Source organism: Tyto alba, unplaced genomic scaffold (genome assembly GCF_018691265.1).
Source record: "Tyto alba isolate M040663 unplaced genomic scaffold, T.alba_DEE_v4.0 Super-Scaffold_38, whole genome shotgun sequence".
Lineage (NCBI taxonomy): Eukaryota > Metazoa > Chordata > Aves > Strigiformes > Tytonidae > Tyto > Tyto alba.
In genome coordinates this window covers 19,515,031-19,532,259 of record NW_024881313.1, presented here as the reverse complement: position 1 = coordinate 19,532,259, position 17,229 = coordinate 19,515,031, and the positions used below count along the sequence as shown (strand labels likewise).

Genomic DNA, 17,229 nt, shown 5'->3' with positions numbered 1-17,229 from the left:
TGGACATTGGACTCAAACGGTATAAAGCCATACCTACCAGGCATTTCAGAATTCCAGTGTGTAAATAAGACAGATTCGCCATTAGCCCACTTGAATATTCCCTTTTCTTCTATATCTGAAAGTCCAATCCAAAAGTATCTTTCTGTTCTCAGCCCAATCAGGCTAGTCAGATAGGCTTGTTCATATCTGTTCAAAAGAACACAACTGATAAATTAATGCTGTTAAATTTATTTTTTGAAGATTTAAAAGGCTTGTTATATTCTCAGAATTACCACTGTGCCTTCCTGCAAGCATAACTTGGATGAATTTAGTTTAACAAAGCACATAACAAAACATCACATAACAGATATTTTGTAATCTTCAATACCAGAGTATTCTGCCTTCTCTTCAGATGTCCAGTAAAGAGATCACAGACTGACATGAAATTGGTGGGAAAGAAAAAACCTGACATGACTTATGTGTTGTGCTATTTTATTTTTTGAGAGTTTCTAATACCCTTGGATTTTAACAACTTCTTGTTTCAGGCAAATCCAAAACTGGAAAAGGAATCTCAGCTTTATTGAAGAAATATACAAAAGTAAAGGCTTGAGTATTATGATACTAAATTATCAAAATAAGGAATGCTGTAAATTAGATCCAATGATCATACAAGAAATGTTATGTTTGGGAAATGAACCTATGCTGAGGTAAAGCCTGTCATAGTTCATTATGGTGTTTAACAGGTCTTAAGAAATCAAAGCAAATAGAAGTCTCCCTTTAACAAGGAATAGTCTGAAGACCACACTAATGTTAAACACTTTTCATGACAGTTGCAGTGCTAACTATGTTTAGGGAGTTACCATACTGACAGCTATATCTTTCACACTAGAACATATCTATTCAGATTATATAGAAACAAATAAGAGAAAGTATAAAACATCGAGTCAACTGCAAGCAAAATAAGCTTTGTTTCTTAACCCTAACTTTCATTTTCCCAATATTCCACATTCAATAATGTGCACCAGTCGTTCAGAAATCTGTCACACACTGAACCCTGGCTGAATTGTGATAGATTTCCAGGTACCAAGCACTTCTAGCATTATTTGTTTTGTTTTCTTTTTTTTTTTTTAAGTAGCTTAGTACTGAGAAGACTAGATAGGTGAAAATTATATCCTCTTGCTCATATGAACTACCTTTTGAATGGAATTCGGTGCCATAGCTCTTCATTTAAATAATCAAAATTGGATTCTGCATCCCTCACTTAAGTAAAACCCATCCTCAAGCCACTACAATTAAGGAAATAGAAAAAATAATTCTATTTTTTTTTCCTTGACATAATCATCTATATCAATACTTATTCACAGCCATCACCTATTTTTACTGTAAACAGAATTTCTGGATTTGAATATATAGGAAAAAATTGTGAGAAGTTATGTATCTACAGATAGCTCTCCTCTCAAGAAAGATTTTTGTCCAGTCTTTATTCTGATACTCAGGTGATGCTACATGTTAAATCCTTCTATGATCCCTCATACAAGTAGACTTTTACATACCTGTCTTCAATAGTTGCTAAAAAGGCCTGATGTCTTCCACAGGTTTGATTTGCTTGAGAAAATGATACAAATGTGTTTCCAATGAAGTAACAATAAAAACTATATCTTTTCCAACCCTGTCAAAATAAACATTAAATGATCACGTGTTACAGCTTTCCTAAATGTCTTTAAAAAAAAAAAAATACAACACCAAATTGATCTATACTGATTTATATTACTGTCACATAACCATTAGACAAAGAAATAACTGAACTGGAAAAGCAAAACCAGAAACAGGCAGGATCAAAGCTTTAAAAAATTTTGCTTCATAAAATAATTTCTCACATAAAATGATATTTTAATCAGTGCATTCCAGTAATAAAGGCGTGAGAGGCTTTGCTGTGCACCTTTAGCGCTCCGTATAGGATTATAACTAGCACATAGGCATTGTGCAATCATAAGAATGGTCTTGAGAAGTAAATTTCAGCTTGGCTTTTCAGAAAAGGAAAGATACCTCAAAGAAGTCTGTTTATTATTAACTAACATTATCACTCCTTTCTAATGTTTTGTCATTCAAATACCATTAAGTCAGGAATATGTTTTATCACTCCTTTCTAATGTTATTATCACTCCTTTCTAATGTTTTGTCATTCAAATACCATTAAGTCAGGAATATGTTTACAGAGGAAGAGTTTGCTGTGACCAGCAACAATTCACACAAATTTTCTTCCAATGGTTTTCAATTTCTCACCTATGAGAGACTTTTTTCTATGAGCATGCAATTAGTCCTCTTGGCAAAGATAACATCCATAAGCTTTAGGATCCCTATATCTTCTCCAGCAGCTGAATATTTGTAAAGTTCCCAGGTATTCTTTTACAAATACCAGGAATAAATATCAAAGACATTCTCTGCAGCTGTTTAAAGCAGACTTGGGAGAAAAGGCAATTTCTTCATGGAAGACAAAAAAACGGTAAGATTCCCTATGACATAACAAATTACAGTAGGTTGTTTTGTATTACTGAGTGTTATGTTACCAGAAAGCAAGCATTACCGAATAAACAATAGGATCCACTGGCAGTTCAGAAGGAGCACAATGGATTCATTTTGCTCAGGCACTTGTAACAAATTCTTCGAAGTAGAGGACACTGCCAGAGACCACAGCAAAGCCTTGAGAATAGTATGTAGCCAAGAACACCCTTCCTGCTGTGAATAATTTTGAAGAAAAGTGTAGGCAGAGCTGAAATGCAACTGCTGCTACAGGCAAGTTCCTTAGGAAGGCTTGAATGTCAATCAAGGAAAAATGGCCTGTTGCAGGGACTACAGGTTTGAGTTTTGGTTTAAGTTCTGGAAAAAGAAAGGGAGCATCAAGAGCCAAATGACAGTCAGAGCCTAGATTTATTCATATGTATCACTTATCCCATCTGCCATGAAAATGAGAAGGCCAACTGTTCTGATGATGCAACACAGAACTCATTTCTTCTGTTTTATCTGTCACCTAGGTGGCATTTTCTACTCTTAATCATTCCTAGCAGCCTATTCAGATCAGACAGCTTTTTCTGTACTTACACTCTGGCAGCCCATATCAACGGTTTCCTCTTCTGTAGGAGCTTCTGACATAGGTTTCCTTTTACAGATGTAGCCAATTTTCTTTTCACAAGAATGGTCTGCCCAAAATCCATCCTGAACATAAGAACAGAACATCACAGTGAAACGGGATTTACTCTTCAAAACAGGTGCTGTATGCTTTCGAGTATTTAATTATTTTTTGCTAGCCTTAAAATAAGCAAAACCTACATCTAAGTTCTGTACTTAACTCCAACCTCATTTCAACCTCACTTCTACTGAGGTTGATTCACCATTAACTTACGCCTTCTTTGATTATTTACCCTTCTGAAAAGCGAACCCTTGGAGGTGACAGCAATACACCACCTTTGCAAAGACTACTGATTTAATAAACATGCAGGAGAAAAGGGAGTTGTCATGTCTCCCCACAGAAATCCAGTTGCAACAGTAAAAAAAAAAAAAACAAAAGACTACACGCCTTAGTTAATACTTACATAAAACTCTGAAGATGCAAAAAGTTCCAGGTCAAAGTTAGAATTAACATTGTTACTCCTCATATGACAGATTCTCAGAAGAAACAATGACATTCAGTGGGAACTGTATTGAAAGTAAGAAACCTCACACCATGATCTCCCTATATTTTACATACATTTTGGTTCAACAGATGAACTAAGGTACTTGGAGAGGAAGAGAAACCCCTGTGCAAAGCACTCTGTCACCTGTGCCTTAAAGACTCCACTTTTGTAAAAGTACAATCATAGCAGTTGGTGGAAATTTCTTTCTTTTCCTTTTTTATTTTTTTTCCTTTTTTTTTTTTTTTCTTTTTTTTTCCTGCTGGAAATGTAAAATAATCATCATGGTAATATACTCTCCCTTGTGCCACAATATGCAAAGTCCTCAAGAGCCTCAACAAAACCCGCTTTCAGCAAAAACTCTCGCAAAGCTCAACTCTACTGCCTATAACAATGAAGAACCCTAAGACGTTGAGCTGGTATTTGTGTCTTCTCTGTCCTATGCTGACTGCAAGGCAAGTCCATTGGTGGCCGTCTCATCACCTCTTACCATTTTTTTCTTGGTCTCACTATGCTGGTAGGCACTTCAAATAACCACCCAAAACTCTGACCTTCTCAGCCTGGAAGAAATCAACACAACTTTCACAAGCTTTAGACTTCTTCAATATGGGAAAAGTTACTATGAAGCTTTGGCTTTCCAGTTGCATGAAGATCCTTTGGTGTCTTCCCATAATTTTGTCTTCACTGGAAAATTCATGCAGTAATTTCTAGAGACTTCTTATTATGTCTTATGGGCTGCCTTTTGCAAATATCTCTCCTACTTCCTCATTAGCTAAGCCCAAACAGTTCCTTTAAAAAGAAGGTGGTGTCATAGAGAGACAGGCTTTGTTCCATAAAAATAAATGATGGATTCAGATGACTTCAGCCAAGGAGTGAACAACCCAAAGTAATCAGCAATGGAACCATATATATACTTCGATAGAAAACCAGGGAAAGTCAACTTATAATTATGCTTTGTTTGGTCAATTGATGACTGATCCCAAGAGATTCTGGGCTAGTTCAACATCCATGGAATCTGAAGTCACTTTTCCTACTAATATCAACGATTTAATAGATACATATTTTGAAAGTTTTCAGAAGAACACACAATAAAATTAGCTTTCCACAGAAAAGACACGTGTATGAAAAGTCTGTATACAGATAAAACATGTTGGGTTTTTTTAATCTGTAACTGTCACAATAGAAAATACTGACTTTTGAACCCAAGGAAAAACTTGGTCTGATGGTAAGCATCAAGCCCTTAAAATTTAGCCTTGAAAGAAACATTTAGTAGGCTGACTTACTACTTGGTATAGAAAGCAAAAGAACTTTCCCATCAAAAAGAATGGTAGAAAAACTAAAGCGTAGCATACGTCAACAGCTACCCTTTCAACATGTTAAACTGGACAAATGGTAGCTTCTTTACATCAAGGAATATTTGTATCACATTAATTTGCATCACTGTCCAAAAGGTACAGAGTGAAAATTAAAAGTAAAAACAATATAATGCAGGAGTTCAAATAAAACTGCATCTATGAACACCAAATTCAATGAAAAATAGACAAAAGTCATAACAAGCTTGTTACAAATAGAAGTCCTTTTTGATGGCATTGTTACATCACTTCTTGTCATAATTCATTTCTAACCTTCCATTAGAGGCCTGAGGTCACTAATAGACCTAAATGGTCCCCACTGTCTTCACCTGGGGTCTCCACCCACCTGCCTGCCCATGAGCCCTGGAGTTCCACTTAAGCTCAGACTGGGCCTTCAATCCCTGTCCATGCTGTAACACAAGCACTTGTCTCCACCTCTAGCCACGTCTGTACATGGCTACAGGCCTTGTTGATCCACACCTTGACCTTTGGACTGTCTTCCTGGCCTAATCTTGGAGTTGCCTTGTCACTGTGGACTTGCCGAGAAATCACTGGAATGTATCTGACCCTGGTTACTCTCTCCAGACCTTATCCTGACTCAGCTACTTGGCTTGACCTTGGACTCACATCATCATCCCAGACATGGGCTCTGGTCTGCCACCAGCTGCCAATCCCACCTGCCCTGCTCCCTCACTGGGGACAGCAGGACAGGCTTTGGCTGGACAGGCTCTGCTGCTTCAAGCTGGGCTATTATGCCTGGCTTGTGGCTCCTCACCTGTTAGGAAAGAGCTGATCCTTGTTGCTCCCTAGTGCTTCCTTTTTTTCATTATCTTTGAAGGCTAATTATCTGCTGCTACATATATGAGCAGCAGAGAGACCAGCCACTTAAAGCAATGGGTATGAAACACTTTTATAACAGTTCACACTCTCTGAGAACCAAAGAAATATTTAGTCAGAGGACCTCCAAACATCGTCTATCTCAATCCCTCAAAGTGAGAGAGGAAGTAATTTATTTCAAATATCCCTGCTGGCTTCCAGCTAACCTGTTCTTAACCACTTAAAACCCCCAACCTACATAGCTCATTTTGCTTTTTTGCTAAACAGTTGGAAAAAATTATTGCAACCTCTGTAATAAGCTGTGTATACTTGAAGACTTTTGCTCTTTTCAGATTTCTGTTTCAAAATCAAAACCCCCTTTATTTCTTCAGCCAAAAGCTACATCATACTTTCCATATTGCTTTTGAGCACTGATACAAGTGAAAGGATGATAACTCTTCTAAAACAGCAGAATGGAACAGCAGGCTGTTACTTTTATTTATAGCTACAGCCATAAATATATCTATCTATTGCTGTTGGAATTAAAAGTCTTTGGCGTTTAGATACAAGTCTCACTTAATGCATATTCAGTGCCAGAGGATCCCAAGGTCCTTCTGTACTGACAGACACTGTGTTAGTGAAGGAAGAGAAGGTTTGAGCTACCAGAGGGTAGAGTCTTCTGCTTCCTCCCTTCCCAAAGTCAAGGCCCAGCAACCTGAAACGGTATTTTCAGCTGATTCTCAACCACAGTATTTAACATGCCAGTCTGCCATTAGAAACTCTACTGCTGAATAATCATGGGTTATCTGGCTGTACTGAATGTTGCCACTTTTAGCATGGCACATAGGACATGACCAGAGAGGCTCAATCTTTATGCTTTGAGATCCTGGCCATAGAATTAGTTTTATTTTAATACCCAACCAAATGTTAGATTCCTTTTATAATCTTATGTTATCTTCTATCAGTAGATATGCCTAGACACATACAAGCAATCACACATCACTGCATATATCTGTAACTATTCTTGCCTCCTTGTAATTCAACTGCTTTTGTGTTCCAGTGGTTCAGTACGAGCATACACTTCAGGACTTTACTGACCATACAAACTGAGGGTGATGACATAAATAGGAATGATGCCTATTTTTCCATCCATTACCTTATCCAGCAGGTTTCAATGAATGGCCACATGGAGTGGGGAAAAACTTTAGGTAGACCAACAGTGGTTCTTACAGGGCTTGGTATTGTGGAGTGGCATGATTTTATTCCAGACCATGCTGTTCCTGCCCTGCACCAGAAGATACTGCTAGGGCTATTTGCAGTCTCTCCCCGTGTGTTGGGTTTGTGTGTGGCAGGGTTTTGGTAGTGGGAGAGGGGCTTCAGGGGTGACTCCTGTAAGAAGCTTCTTGAAGCTCCAACAGCTCCAAGTTGGACCTTCCTCTGGCCAAGGCCAAGCCAATAAGAAATGATGGCTGCACCTCAGTGATAACATATTTAAGAAGAGGAACCTGAGAGGCAGAGAATTTGTGAGGGAAATACAACAGGGTGTGCAAACACTGAGGTCAGTTGAAGAAATGAGGAGGAAGAGGGGGAGGGGTGTGCTGGAGTAGAGACTCCCCTGCAGCCTGTGGCGAGAGGGCAGGTTGTCCCCCTGCAGCCCATGGAGGTCCACAATGGAGCAGATGCCCACCTGCACCCTGTAGAGAGCCCCATGATGGAGCAGGTAGCTGCACCCAAAGAAGGCCAGGACTCCAAGGGAAGTCCATGCTGGAGCAGTCTGTTGCTGGAAGGACTGCAGCCCATGGCAGGAACCCACACTGGAGCAGTTTGGGAAAAGCTGCAGCCCATATGAAGGAGCCATGTTGGAGCAGTTCATGGAGGACTGCCTCCCATGAGAGGGACTCCACACTGGAGCAGAGGAAGAGTGTGAGGAGTCCTCTCCCTGAGGAGGAAGGAGCAGCACCAACAACAGGTGATGGACTGACCACAATCCCCATCCCCTGCCCCTTTGTGCCATTGGAGGGGAGGAGGTAGAGAAATCAGGAGCAAAGCTGAGCCTGGCAAGAAGGGAGGGGTGGGGGGAAGGTGTTTTTAAGATGTGGTTGTATTTCTCACTGTCCTACTCTGTTTGATTGGTAAATTAGTGGTGGTAGTGGTGGTCAAACTAAATTGATGTTTTCTCTTCCCCAATCAAGTCTGTCTTTTGCCCATGACCATAATTGGTGAGTCTTGCCTCCCTGTCCTTGTCTCAATTTTTTTTTATTTTCTCCTCCCCATCTCTGAGGGTAAAGGGGTAAGGGAGCAGCTGTATGGTGCTCAGCTGCCCTCTGGGCTTAAACCATGACATTCTGACTCACCTTTCTCCTAAAGTATTATGGAATTAACCAGATGTGTCAATCCTATAATCTTGCAAAAGAAACTGAGCTAGCTGTCTCTTTCCTAGAGAAATGAAACAAGTTCTAGAATTCAGACTATCGCAAGAAGTGATTTGCTTAGGCTTGAAGAAAATTAGAATATAGCAGAAGATGATTGCACCTAATTAAGTGAAGCAAGTTAGAAAACTAGGCCTATTGGGGCTTGAGTGTGGGCTTGCCCAATGAGGCAAGCTCTGTATAATCTTCAGGTCAAATGGGAAAAAATTTGTAGTTCTCCAATTTATAAGTGAGCTCACCAAAAGTACAATCCCCAAGTTTTAATTCTGCAAAATTAGAAAATGCCTTTGGTGTGGGTAAATACATTTTTTTCCACCTGATAAAATAAGGAGTTGGTAAGTTCAATATTTTTATCACAAAGAGAAAAATTACCACTTTGCAGCATCACACACAGAGTGATTTTTATATGAGGTATTATCTCAGTTCCTGTAGTACACCTAGGTCATCAATCATTACCATATTCCAAAAGGCAGCCTTTTCAAAGCATCCTTTAATTGTAGGTATACAGTCACTCAGTAAAGGCTTCCACTAACATCATTGCTAACTACTTTTCTCACAGCTCTTCATGTGCAATGCAGATACAAGCATAATATCTAATCCACCTAGACCCAAGTTTTATAACTTTGCCTAGAAAATGAAAAGGAAGGCTTCTATTTTCTTCTAAAGATAATACTTCTCTCCAACATCATTAAAAATTGCTAGTGTAATTTTTTAAGGCAGGTGTATATCCCATATTCCGTCAAAGCAGAAAAAATCCAAACATATCCAAAATGTCTTTGTAGCTTCATGAAGAAAAGCATTTAATGTTCATGTGCTTCACAGTGTAATTAAAAGTTTCTTCAAAAAAGCCCACATGCACAAATGCACAAATTGAAATCCAGAAATACAGGTGTTGGGGGGCAGTTGCCTTCAAGGAAAGCCACCACTTGCCTGCTTCTCAGGGAAGACAACAAAAACAACTTTCTGTCAACCCCGAACAGGGATCCTTCTTCAGAAAAGTAACACCTTTAGAGCCTTATGACTCTAAAATAGTCTGCTTCAAGCAGTAATATCCCCTACTTCTGTTCTCTTGCATAGAAAAAAGCCAAAACAATAAATGAAATTATGAGATAATTAAGTAAATAGCTACATAACTTTACCTTTCCCTTCATAACAACACAGTCCTCTTGCCTGTTGTTTGCATGAGTGGGTTCTCCACGAAGCCACTTGGTGTAGGTGACAGGTGTCCCATCGCTCCATTCAAAATACATCTGAACCTTGAGGTCATTCAGTCCAATCCACAGCTCATCAGCTGGCTCTAAAACATGATTAAGAAGGCTGATAGTTCTTTTATATGAGGTGAATTTTTATTTTCGTGGAACAGAAAATAATTTATTGTCAGGAAGTTTAAAAGGCAGTCACAGGAAATTAGGGCTCCCTCTTTTATAAAGCGGGCATTCCATTCCTCATATACCCACTCCAGCCATCAGGAAAGGGCACTCACTTTAGTGGAAACAAAATAAGAGTGTTTATCTTTGTATAAAATAGACAAAATACTCTCTTTGTTGAATTATGTTGCAACACAACTAGGTTAATTCGTTTTTTTCAGCTCAAAACTCTTGTAACAAGATATGGATAAACACAAATAAAATGCTGCCTCTTCTTTTCCTCCTATCTTTAGTATAGGAAAGAGCATCTTTTCCAATGCTCAGACACCTGGTGTTGTCTTTTAGAGCTGACAACCAGAGTATTTGCAAGTTTTTCCATTACATGTGTTCCTATACTGTATTTAATTTCTGAGCAAAATTCATGTAGTTGTTGGACTTTTTTCAGTTTAGTTAATGGAGATAACTGCTGGTTTTTGGCTGGAAGGAAAGTGCAGGACTGATCAAGGACGTTACTTTACAGAGGCTGTTTCTTAGAGGTTTATTTGTCTGTGCTTAAAATCCTCCACTCTAACACATTGCTACTATAATGTTCATATTTAGTTTTGTTCTGAATAAACTACTTGAATAAGAGGGATTAACAATGTGGGCATTTATAATCAGTCTGAACTCCATCATCATCAAAGGGTATTCCTCTCTAGAACTGATTTTATTACTTTGTTCAGTGCAATTGGCATTTTTTAAATTATTGATTACTTATTTATAGTTTGACATCCAGCCTCTGCTAAGGACATCAGGTGTTTCCTTTTGTCCACAGCACTATGACTCAGATCCCACTGACCAACTACGTGCAGTCCTTTCCTTAGATAGCAGGCTTTCCAAGCAGAGTATGAACTACTTGGTTGCTAGAACTTACCCATGAGTATTTTTCACAAATGCTAGGGAGACTACTTTTTAACAGTTTCTTCCACTGTTTGTGATCTTGCATTTCTACATCTCATCTACAGCACCAGAGGTTCTTCCTGTTCAGTTTGTTATCATAGTTCTTGTCTTCTTCCATAAGGCTTCCTCTAAAATCCTCTATTCAGACTGACCATAGTCAATGTGACAACAAAATCACCCATATTATAAATGGGATTGTGAGCCCACCCAAAGAGACATCAGCTGCAGGATTGGGTCTCTCAATGAAACTGGAACTGTTTCTTTTCTGTTGCTGCTATCACTAGCAACAGAAGTGCCTGTAAAACAGTTAAAAGTCATTGACCCCCAAGGAAATTTTCTCTGATTAACACACTTCGGATGGAGATTTTCCTAGATGCCGCCACAACTTAAAACTCTCCTGTGACATTTCTCCTATCTACTAGTTACAGAAACATGGAGGCTTTCTATTTTGACCAATCAAGCTGCTGCAAAAATCACCTTCCCTGCCTGTCACTTTAGTGCAGTCAACTCTCTCTCCTTTCTCTTTCTCTCCCTTGTCTCTCCAATCTTTATTATACCTAAGTATGATCAGCCCACATAGCTTATCCATACTGTCCTTACAATCTCTTCCCCAATAAGAAGGGCTCAGATTCACAGGACATCAGGCTCCATTTTCAAACAGGCAACTCTACCTCTTCTTCCAGACTGCTTTTCATATTCAGAAGTCCCCCAACATCACATCTCAGTACCCTCCTTTCAGCTCTCCTCTGCCACCAAAACTGAAACCTGTTCCAATTCCACTGCTCATCATGCTTTTGTTCCCTCCTTAGCTACTGTCATCCATGCTCGTTAATTTCTTTTTTTGTTTAGTTATCTGTTAAAATCTTTCTGTCTGTGTTTATTGAGCACCAAGCACAGCAGAGGCCTCATCCATGGCCAAAGTTCCTCCTGTGGTGGGCTCACACCATGGCAAAACAAGCAATAAACAGCATTCTTTAACAAAATACTTACATCAAAGTCATCTAAATAAGCCATGCAAATATGAAATGGCCAAGAGCCATTTCTGGCTCTGCAGAGCCACTTCCTATATAACATTTTCTCCTCTGAAGAAGAAAGGCTGTCATAGAGTTTTGCAATCATCTCTAAATCTGGGTGACTAACTACCAAGATTTTTTTTTTCCCAGCCATTTGTAAATAAGCTGTTTCCCACTCTCAAACATGCACTGGCCACATTTATGCCATATCACATGCTGGAATTCTGTGTAAACATCCAGAATACATTCTGAATTCTTCTTCATGTTCCTCTCTGAAGTTCTCCTTTGTGGGTGATGCAAACAAAAGCTTGGCTACTGTGACAATACTCATCTCACTGTACCCCTTCTTCCTTTGTTTTATCATGGGAATGAATTGTTTGGCACAAAGATAGACTTTTGTTCTTTCTGTACAGCACTTATTGCAGCAGAGTTCTGATGCAGACAAGATTTTCTAGGCACTGCAATACATGGTGTTCTCATCTCAGTGGTGAACAACAGTAATCTGATATTGTCAGAAACTGCCTTAGAAGGCTTCTTTAGTTGGTCCAATTTTACTCCTCTGAAAAGAATGCTTTCAAAATAGTCTGTTCCAGTGAGTGTGCCATATGTGAGAAGCCTGGTTTCTTTCAGGACTATTTGCCTTTCAGAAACATTCACTTTTACAAAAACAGTGCAGTGCATTCAGCTCAGGAAAGGTCTTTGGAGAAGGCATTAATCTATGAAATAATCTACTACCAAGGAGTAAATTGAAAATACAACTAATTTCCTTTAGAGCCTAACTTCTTTCAAATGTCCTAGTATCTCACCAAGAGGTCTCACCTTTCCTAATAATCTCCTTGAAAGAGTAAAAGTTTCATGTTGTTCATGAAAGAATGACAAATCACTCTTTCAGGGAATGTGAGGACAAGCACGAGTTGCCATGGAGTTGGCTAGGATACAAACTAAAGCATATCAGCTATTTTATGATTGCTACTCCAAGATTGCTGTTACACTGCAATTCAAAGCAGCTTACTGCACTTTCAGTAAAGGACAAACTAACACTTACCTGGCACTAAAAGCACACGTTGGATCAGTTACTGCAAAGAAGCATACCTAGATGTGAACATGGCCCTCCCATCAAAAAGCAGTAACAGATCCTACATGCAAAATCAGGTTCATGTAAAGCAACATCAACCACAAAATTGTCTCAGCATCAGCATGGTTGCATTTTCCCTAATGAACACTCAGCATCTGTAGCTGAACGTGCCTTGCAACAACTCAAATGTGCGCTCAGAAACTGAGCACCTAAGTATCATATTTAATTTGGGGCACACCTGAATCCACATACTGGGACAGACAGCCTCCTTTTTCAGAAGAAACACAAGTAGCATGGCTTGAAAAATAAGGATATGGCAGTGCTGGCAATAGGACCCAGATCTTCCCAAACTGTCTTTGACCAACAGACTTTGCTTCCCCTCATCTATCTTTGCAAACCAATAGTAAAAATCCTTCCAGCTTCTGAAAAAGTTGAAAATTGTTTTAATCTGTATAAAAGGAGGTAGAAGATTCTAAGAAATAGGAGTTTGGGGTTTATACAATTCACAATATTGACCACAGCTTTTCTGTGACAGCAGTTTGTTTGGTTTCTCTGCCCTTATTGTGTTTTTTTTTTTCTTCCAAAGATTTTTCAAATTTAGAATTTAACTCCTTCTGCACCCTGTGATCAGAATAATTATTTTTCTAAAACAGTCTCCTCCTTTTATTAATAGGTAAGACATATTCAAAACTCCTTATTTTCTTATTATAAATATATACATATGTGTTATTGTAAAAAATACTCACGGTACCCAAGCTGAGAAATAACAAAGCTATACTCTTCAACATTATGGATGCTCGCCAGATCCCCATCCTCTTTCCTGCAAGATGTTAAGGCATCTTTCCATATTTTGGGGTCCCTGTGAATTATGTAACAGTGACCAGCATATGACATCCATTGATCAGGACACCTAATGGGGACATTTGTCTCTGAAAAGAAAAATTGTCATGAAGAGTTTCAGAATTCTATGCTTAATTAAAGACCGAAAATCACATAAGGAAAGATTTAACAAATAAATTATATATTTTCTTCATGAAGAACAGCAGAGACAAAAAAATATGTACAGGGATAATAATCTGCATGCAGGATTAAAAATTGAAACTTCCAGATTTTTTTAAAGAACTCTGCAGTTGCAAACAAGTGCTTACATCTTGTGAAAAGACAGAATTTAAAATACCATAAAACACAGTTTTGACTTTTATATGCTGACATATATACTAAAAGGTAAGGTTTGCAGAGCTGTGCTTTATAATTTTTCTACACACATGTCAGCATTTCTCCTGCTACTCCATGCTGTATAGTTATATATTAAGAACCTGGGCTTATAAACCATATTTATGAGGGTAATTTTTTTTCACAAAACCTTAGGCATTTTATGGATTAGCTCCATTTGCTAGATTAGCAAATAAAAATTAACTGGTTCTACGGGATCACAAGAGAGCCCAAGTAAGAATTCTGCTTTTAGAAGTCCTTTTAAAAAGCTTCATTGGAAACATTATACTGTCAAAGTAACTGATTTATGCTTTTAAAAGTTCAACAGAACAACACCAGAGTACTGCCAACAACCACACTGCTGTTCAGCAAACAATTCAGCCTTGGGAGGAGTTCCACCTGAACCTATAATAAACAGAATATTTCTGTTGTAGAAAGAAATTATGATTCTTGCAGTACTTTTTATTTATAATCAGCAGATAGGTTTAGCAAACACCAACATATAGAGTAGAACAAGGATAGCAGGTTTGCAGAAATTCTGTTGGCAAAAAAAAACTTGTGTATGTCAGGGAAGGAGAAGCAATATGTTTGTGTATAACAGTGGGGTATATTCCATAGAAAAATTAAGTAGGCATTCAAAGTCATGACCAGTCAGGCCCAGGTTGCAAGCACATATCCTGTCAATCCTACCACAGGAGAGGAAGAACTGAAATAGAGAGTGGGGGAACCCCAGAAAACAAACTGAAAGTACGTGGTGGTATTGGTAGAAATGCGAGAACAGAAGTGGCAAATGCTGTTGTAGAGGTTAGTCTGATGCTACAGATAGCTGCCTAACTTGTCCTATGTCTGGTCTCAGCTCTGAACATATGCATTTTACAGTGCTTCACTATAACCATCAGAGAATTGCTTTGAAAAAAAATCTAGGCATGTATGCACCTCTGACACTTAATGCAACCTTCTGCAAACTATAAACACTGAATAGAACAGACATCATCCGTTCAGACATGCCTACAAAGACACTCACAAAGGTATTTATTCCCCAACAAGTCCATGAGAGACTCTTTTTCAGACTGAAGGAGACTGTGAGACTATTACTATAAACACTAAAGCATCTATGGCAGGGTGGGAGAATCTTTTGCTTGTAAATGCAGTCACACCAGGGAATTTGTTGCAGGCCATAAAACAAGAAAAGCAGTTGACAATCTAGGTTCTTTCGTGCGAGTCTTACTGAATGACATAGCTGGGGATTTCTCAGTAAGAGAAAGTCTTCAGTTTTTCATTTCCAGTACTCAGCAAAAATGAATTCTATGCTTCCCTATTCTCCTTTTAAAGAAAATACATGGCAACGCAAAGCCATACAATCTATTTTTTCATCCTAATGGACACAAGTACTACTCCCTTAACTTCATTTGACTTAAGCAAAAGAAGCAATGCAAATTAGAACACATAAGATATAAAAAAATTACATTAATGTGTAAAAAGCGGTATCCCAAATGTCAAGCTGATTAATTTACTGTGGAATAGATCAAGATACAGAAATTCATTTTGTAAGCATAGAATGGTTATTCCTCAAACAGAGAGCAAATGCTTCTGTAAACTGTAAGCTTGGCTTCCTGAAGTCTGAAGATCTCACAGTGATTGACTTAGGTGTCTAAAAGGGTGAAAGCTCTAGCTGAAGTTTATCTCATGATTCACGCATTCAAATTTCTCTCACGCACCCATCCCCTGTGGTCTGATAAAAGAGCTCACACAGCAATCACAACAGTGATACTAAAAGCATTTATTTCCTCTAATCTAATGGTTCATGAAACATTTGGAAACAATACTTTAAAATCACTACACCTTGTTGGGTTGGGATTAAATCTGTTTTGGCAGTCACTTGGTGGAGGTAGACAGACAGACAGCATTTCCCTAGAAAATTTAGTTAAAAAATAAGCAAGATTTGCAGGTGAAATTAAGAGGTTCCTATTAATCCACTTTGCTCTATTGCAGGGCATTGAAATGTTTTGAAGCCCTAAGATTTTACATTACTTAGATGTATACAATCATGTCGCCCCCTGCTGGAGACAACACTTCTGCTACAAAAAAACCCTTTTTTTTTACTGTTTACGGCTGTTGGCTGTAAAATCTTCATCTGCAACAAAAATAAATATTCTGCAAAGATTTTCCTCTACTTTGTTCTGGACACAACTGTGATTATATTCTGTTGTAAAGTGTTCTTCTGTGCCACAGTCCTTGCATACTGCCTTGTCAGACTCAATTGTAACTTCTAGGGTTAAAGTTGCAAAGGATTGCCCCTGTGTTTAAGTGCACAACTAAGTGCATGTATGAATTAGCAATTAATTTATCTCGTGACTCAGAAGCCCTAGTCAGGAAAACATCATCTGCCATGAATTTTCCTTTACATCATTAGAAGCTGAGGGCACTTAACACCTTGCACGATCACATGCATATTCCTTTTATGACTTCCTCCCCATGGGACATTTTGCAAAATATTTTATGCTATGAATCACTGCCAATCTCTGGTTAATCTGTCACCACGCTCACTCAGCAATTTCTGTACAACTGAAAACTTTTGTCTTATTTCAGTCCTTCCTCCAAATTACTGGCAAACGGGGTGGGGGGGTGAGGTGGGGGGGGGGGTTAGAGTCAAAAGCCTAATGCATAAGAAATAAATGGCCATTAGACCCTCTCAAAACTGAATTTAAATCTAAATAAGACAGCAGCCACTATTGAATTGATAGTATATTTATAGGCATCAGTGTTTAAGAACTGATGCATGAAACCTGAAAAAGTGAGCAGGAGCCGGTTGAACAATCTAGGACAACCTATTTAAATTAAATTATCTGGTTATCGGCTGTATACAAATACTAACAAAACTTTACATCTTAATTTAGAAAATAATTAAAACATGCACTGAAGTCCTTGCCTAAGGCAATAAATATTCTTGATCTCAATACTTAAGTATTAATTTAATTAAATATTAAATATTGATTTCAATGTTCAATTAACGAGACACTAGCTCATTCTTGTGGCTTTTTTTCTCTTAGCAATAAAGCAAAACAAATTTGGCAGAAGTCTCCGTCCTAAGTATTTTTGACTGGACAGGTTGTATATTTGCAAAAGCAGGAAAAACATTAAAAACCATGGTTTTTTAAGCCAAATGTCGAACACTGAGTTTCCAAAACATCTGGTTTGTCAGTAATGTATATTAATAAATGTACTGGAAATTCAGTAATGGTTTAGCTTCTGCTTCTAAAACCTACACAAAATAATATCAGTGGATTTAGGAGATACCTGTGTGTCCTGGAAAGAGAAAGAAATTTGGAAAGAACAGAACGAAAGAATGATGAAACAAAGGAATAAGTCACAAGGTTTT

General features: G+C 38.3%; 1 protein-coding gene across 1 annotated transcript in view; it reads right to left on the bottom strand.

The window, feature by feature from the left end:
* Nucleotides 1–17,229, bottom strand: part of LOC104357856 (macrophage mannose receptor 1) — a 66,173-nt gene that overhangs the window by 30,663 nt on the left and 18,281 nt on the right. The window contains exons 7-11 of the mRNA XM_032991375.2: nucleotides 13,385–13,567; nucleotides 9,384–9,541; nucleotides 3,079–3,192; nucleotides 1,533–1,648; nucleotides 38–186 (exon numbers count right to left, since the gene is read on the bottom strand). Of these exons, the coding sequence (XP_032847266.2) occupies nucleotides 38–186; nucleotides 1,533–1,648; nucleotides 3,079–3,192; nucleotides 9,384–9,541; nucleotides 13,385–13,567 (720 nt within the window). The remainder of the gene's footprint in view (nucleotides 1–37; nucleotides 187–1,532; nucleotides 1,649–3,078; nucleotides 3,193–9,383; nucleotides 9,542–13,384; nucleotides 13,568–17,229) is intronic.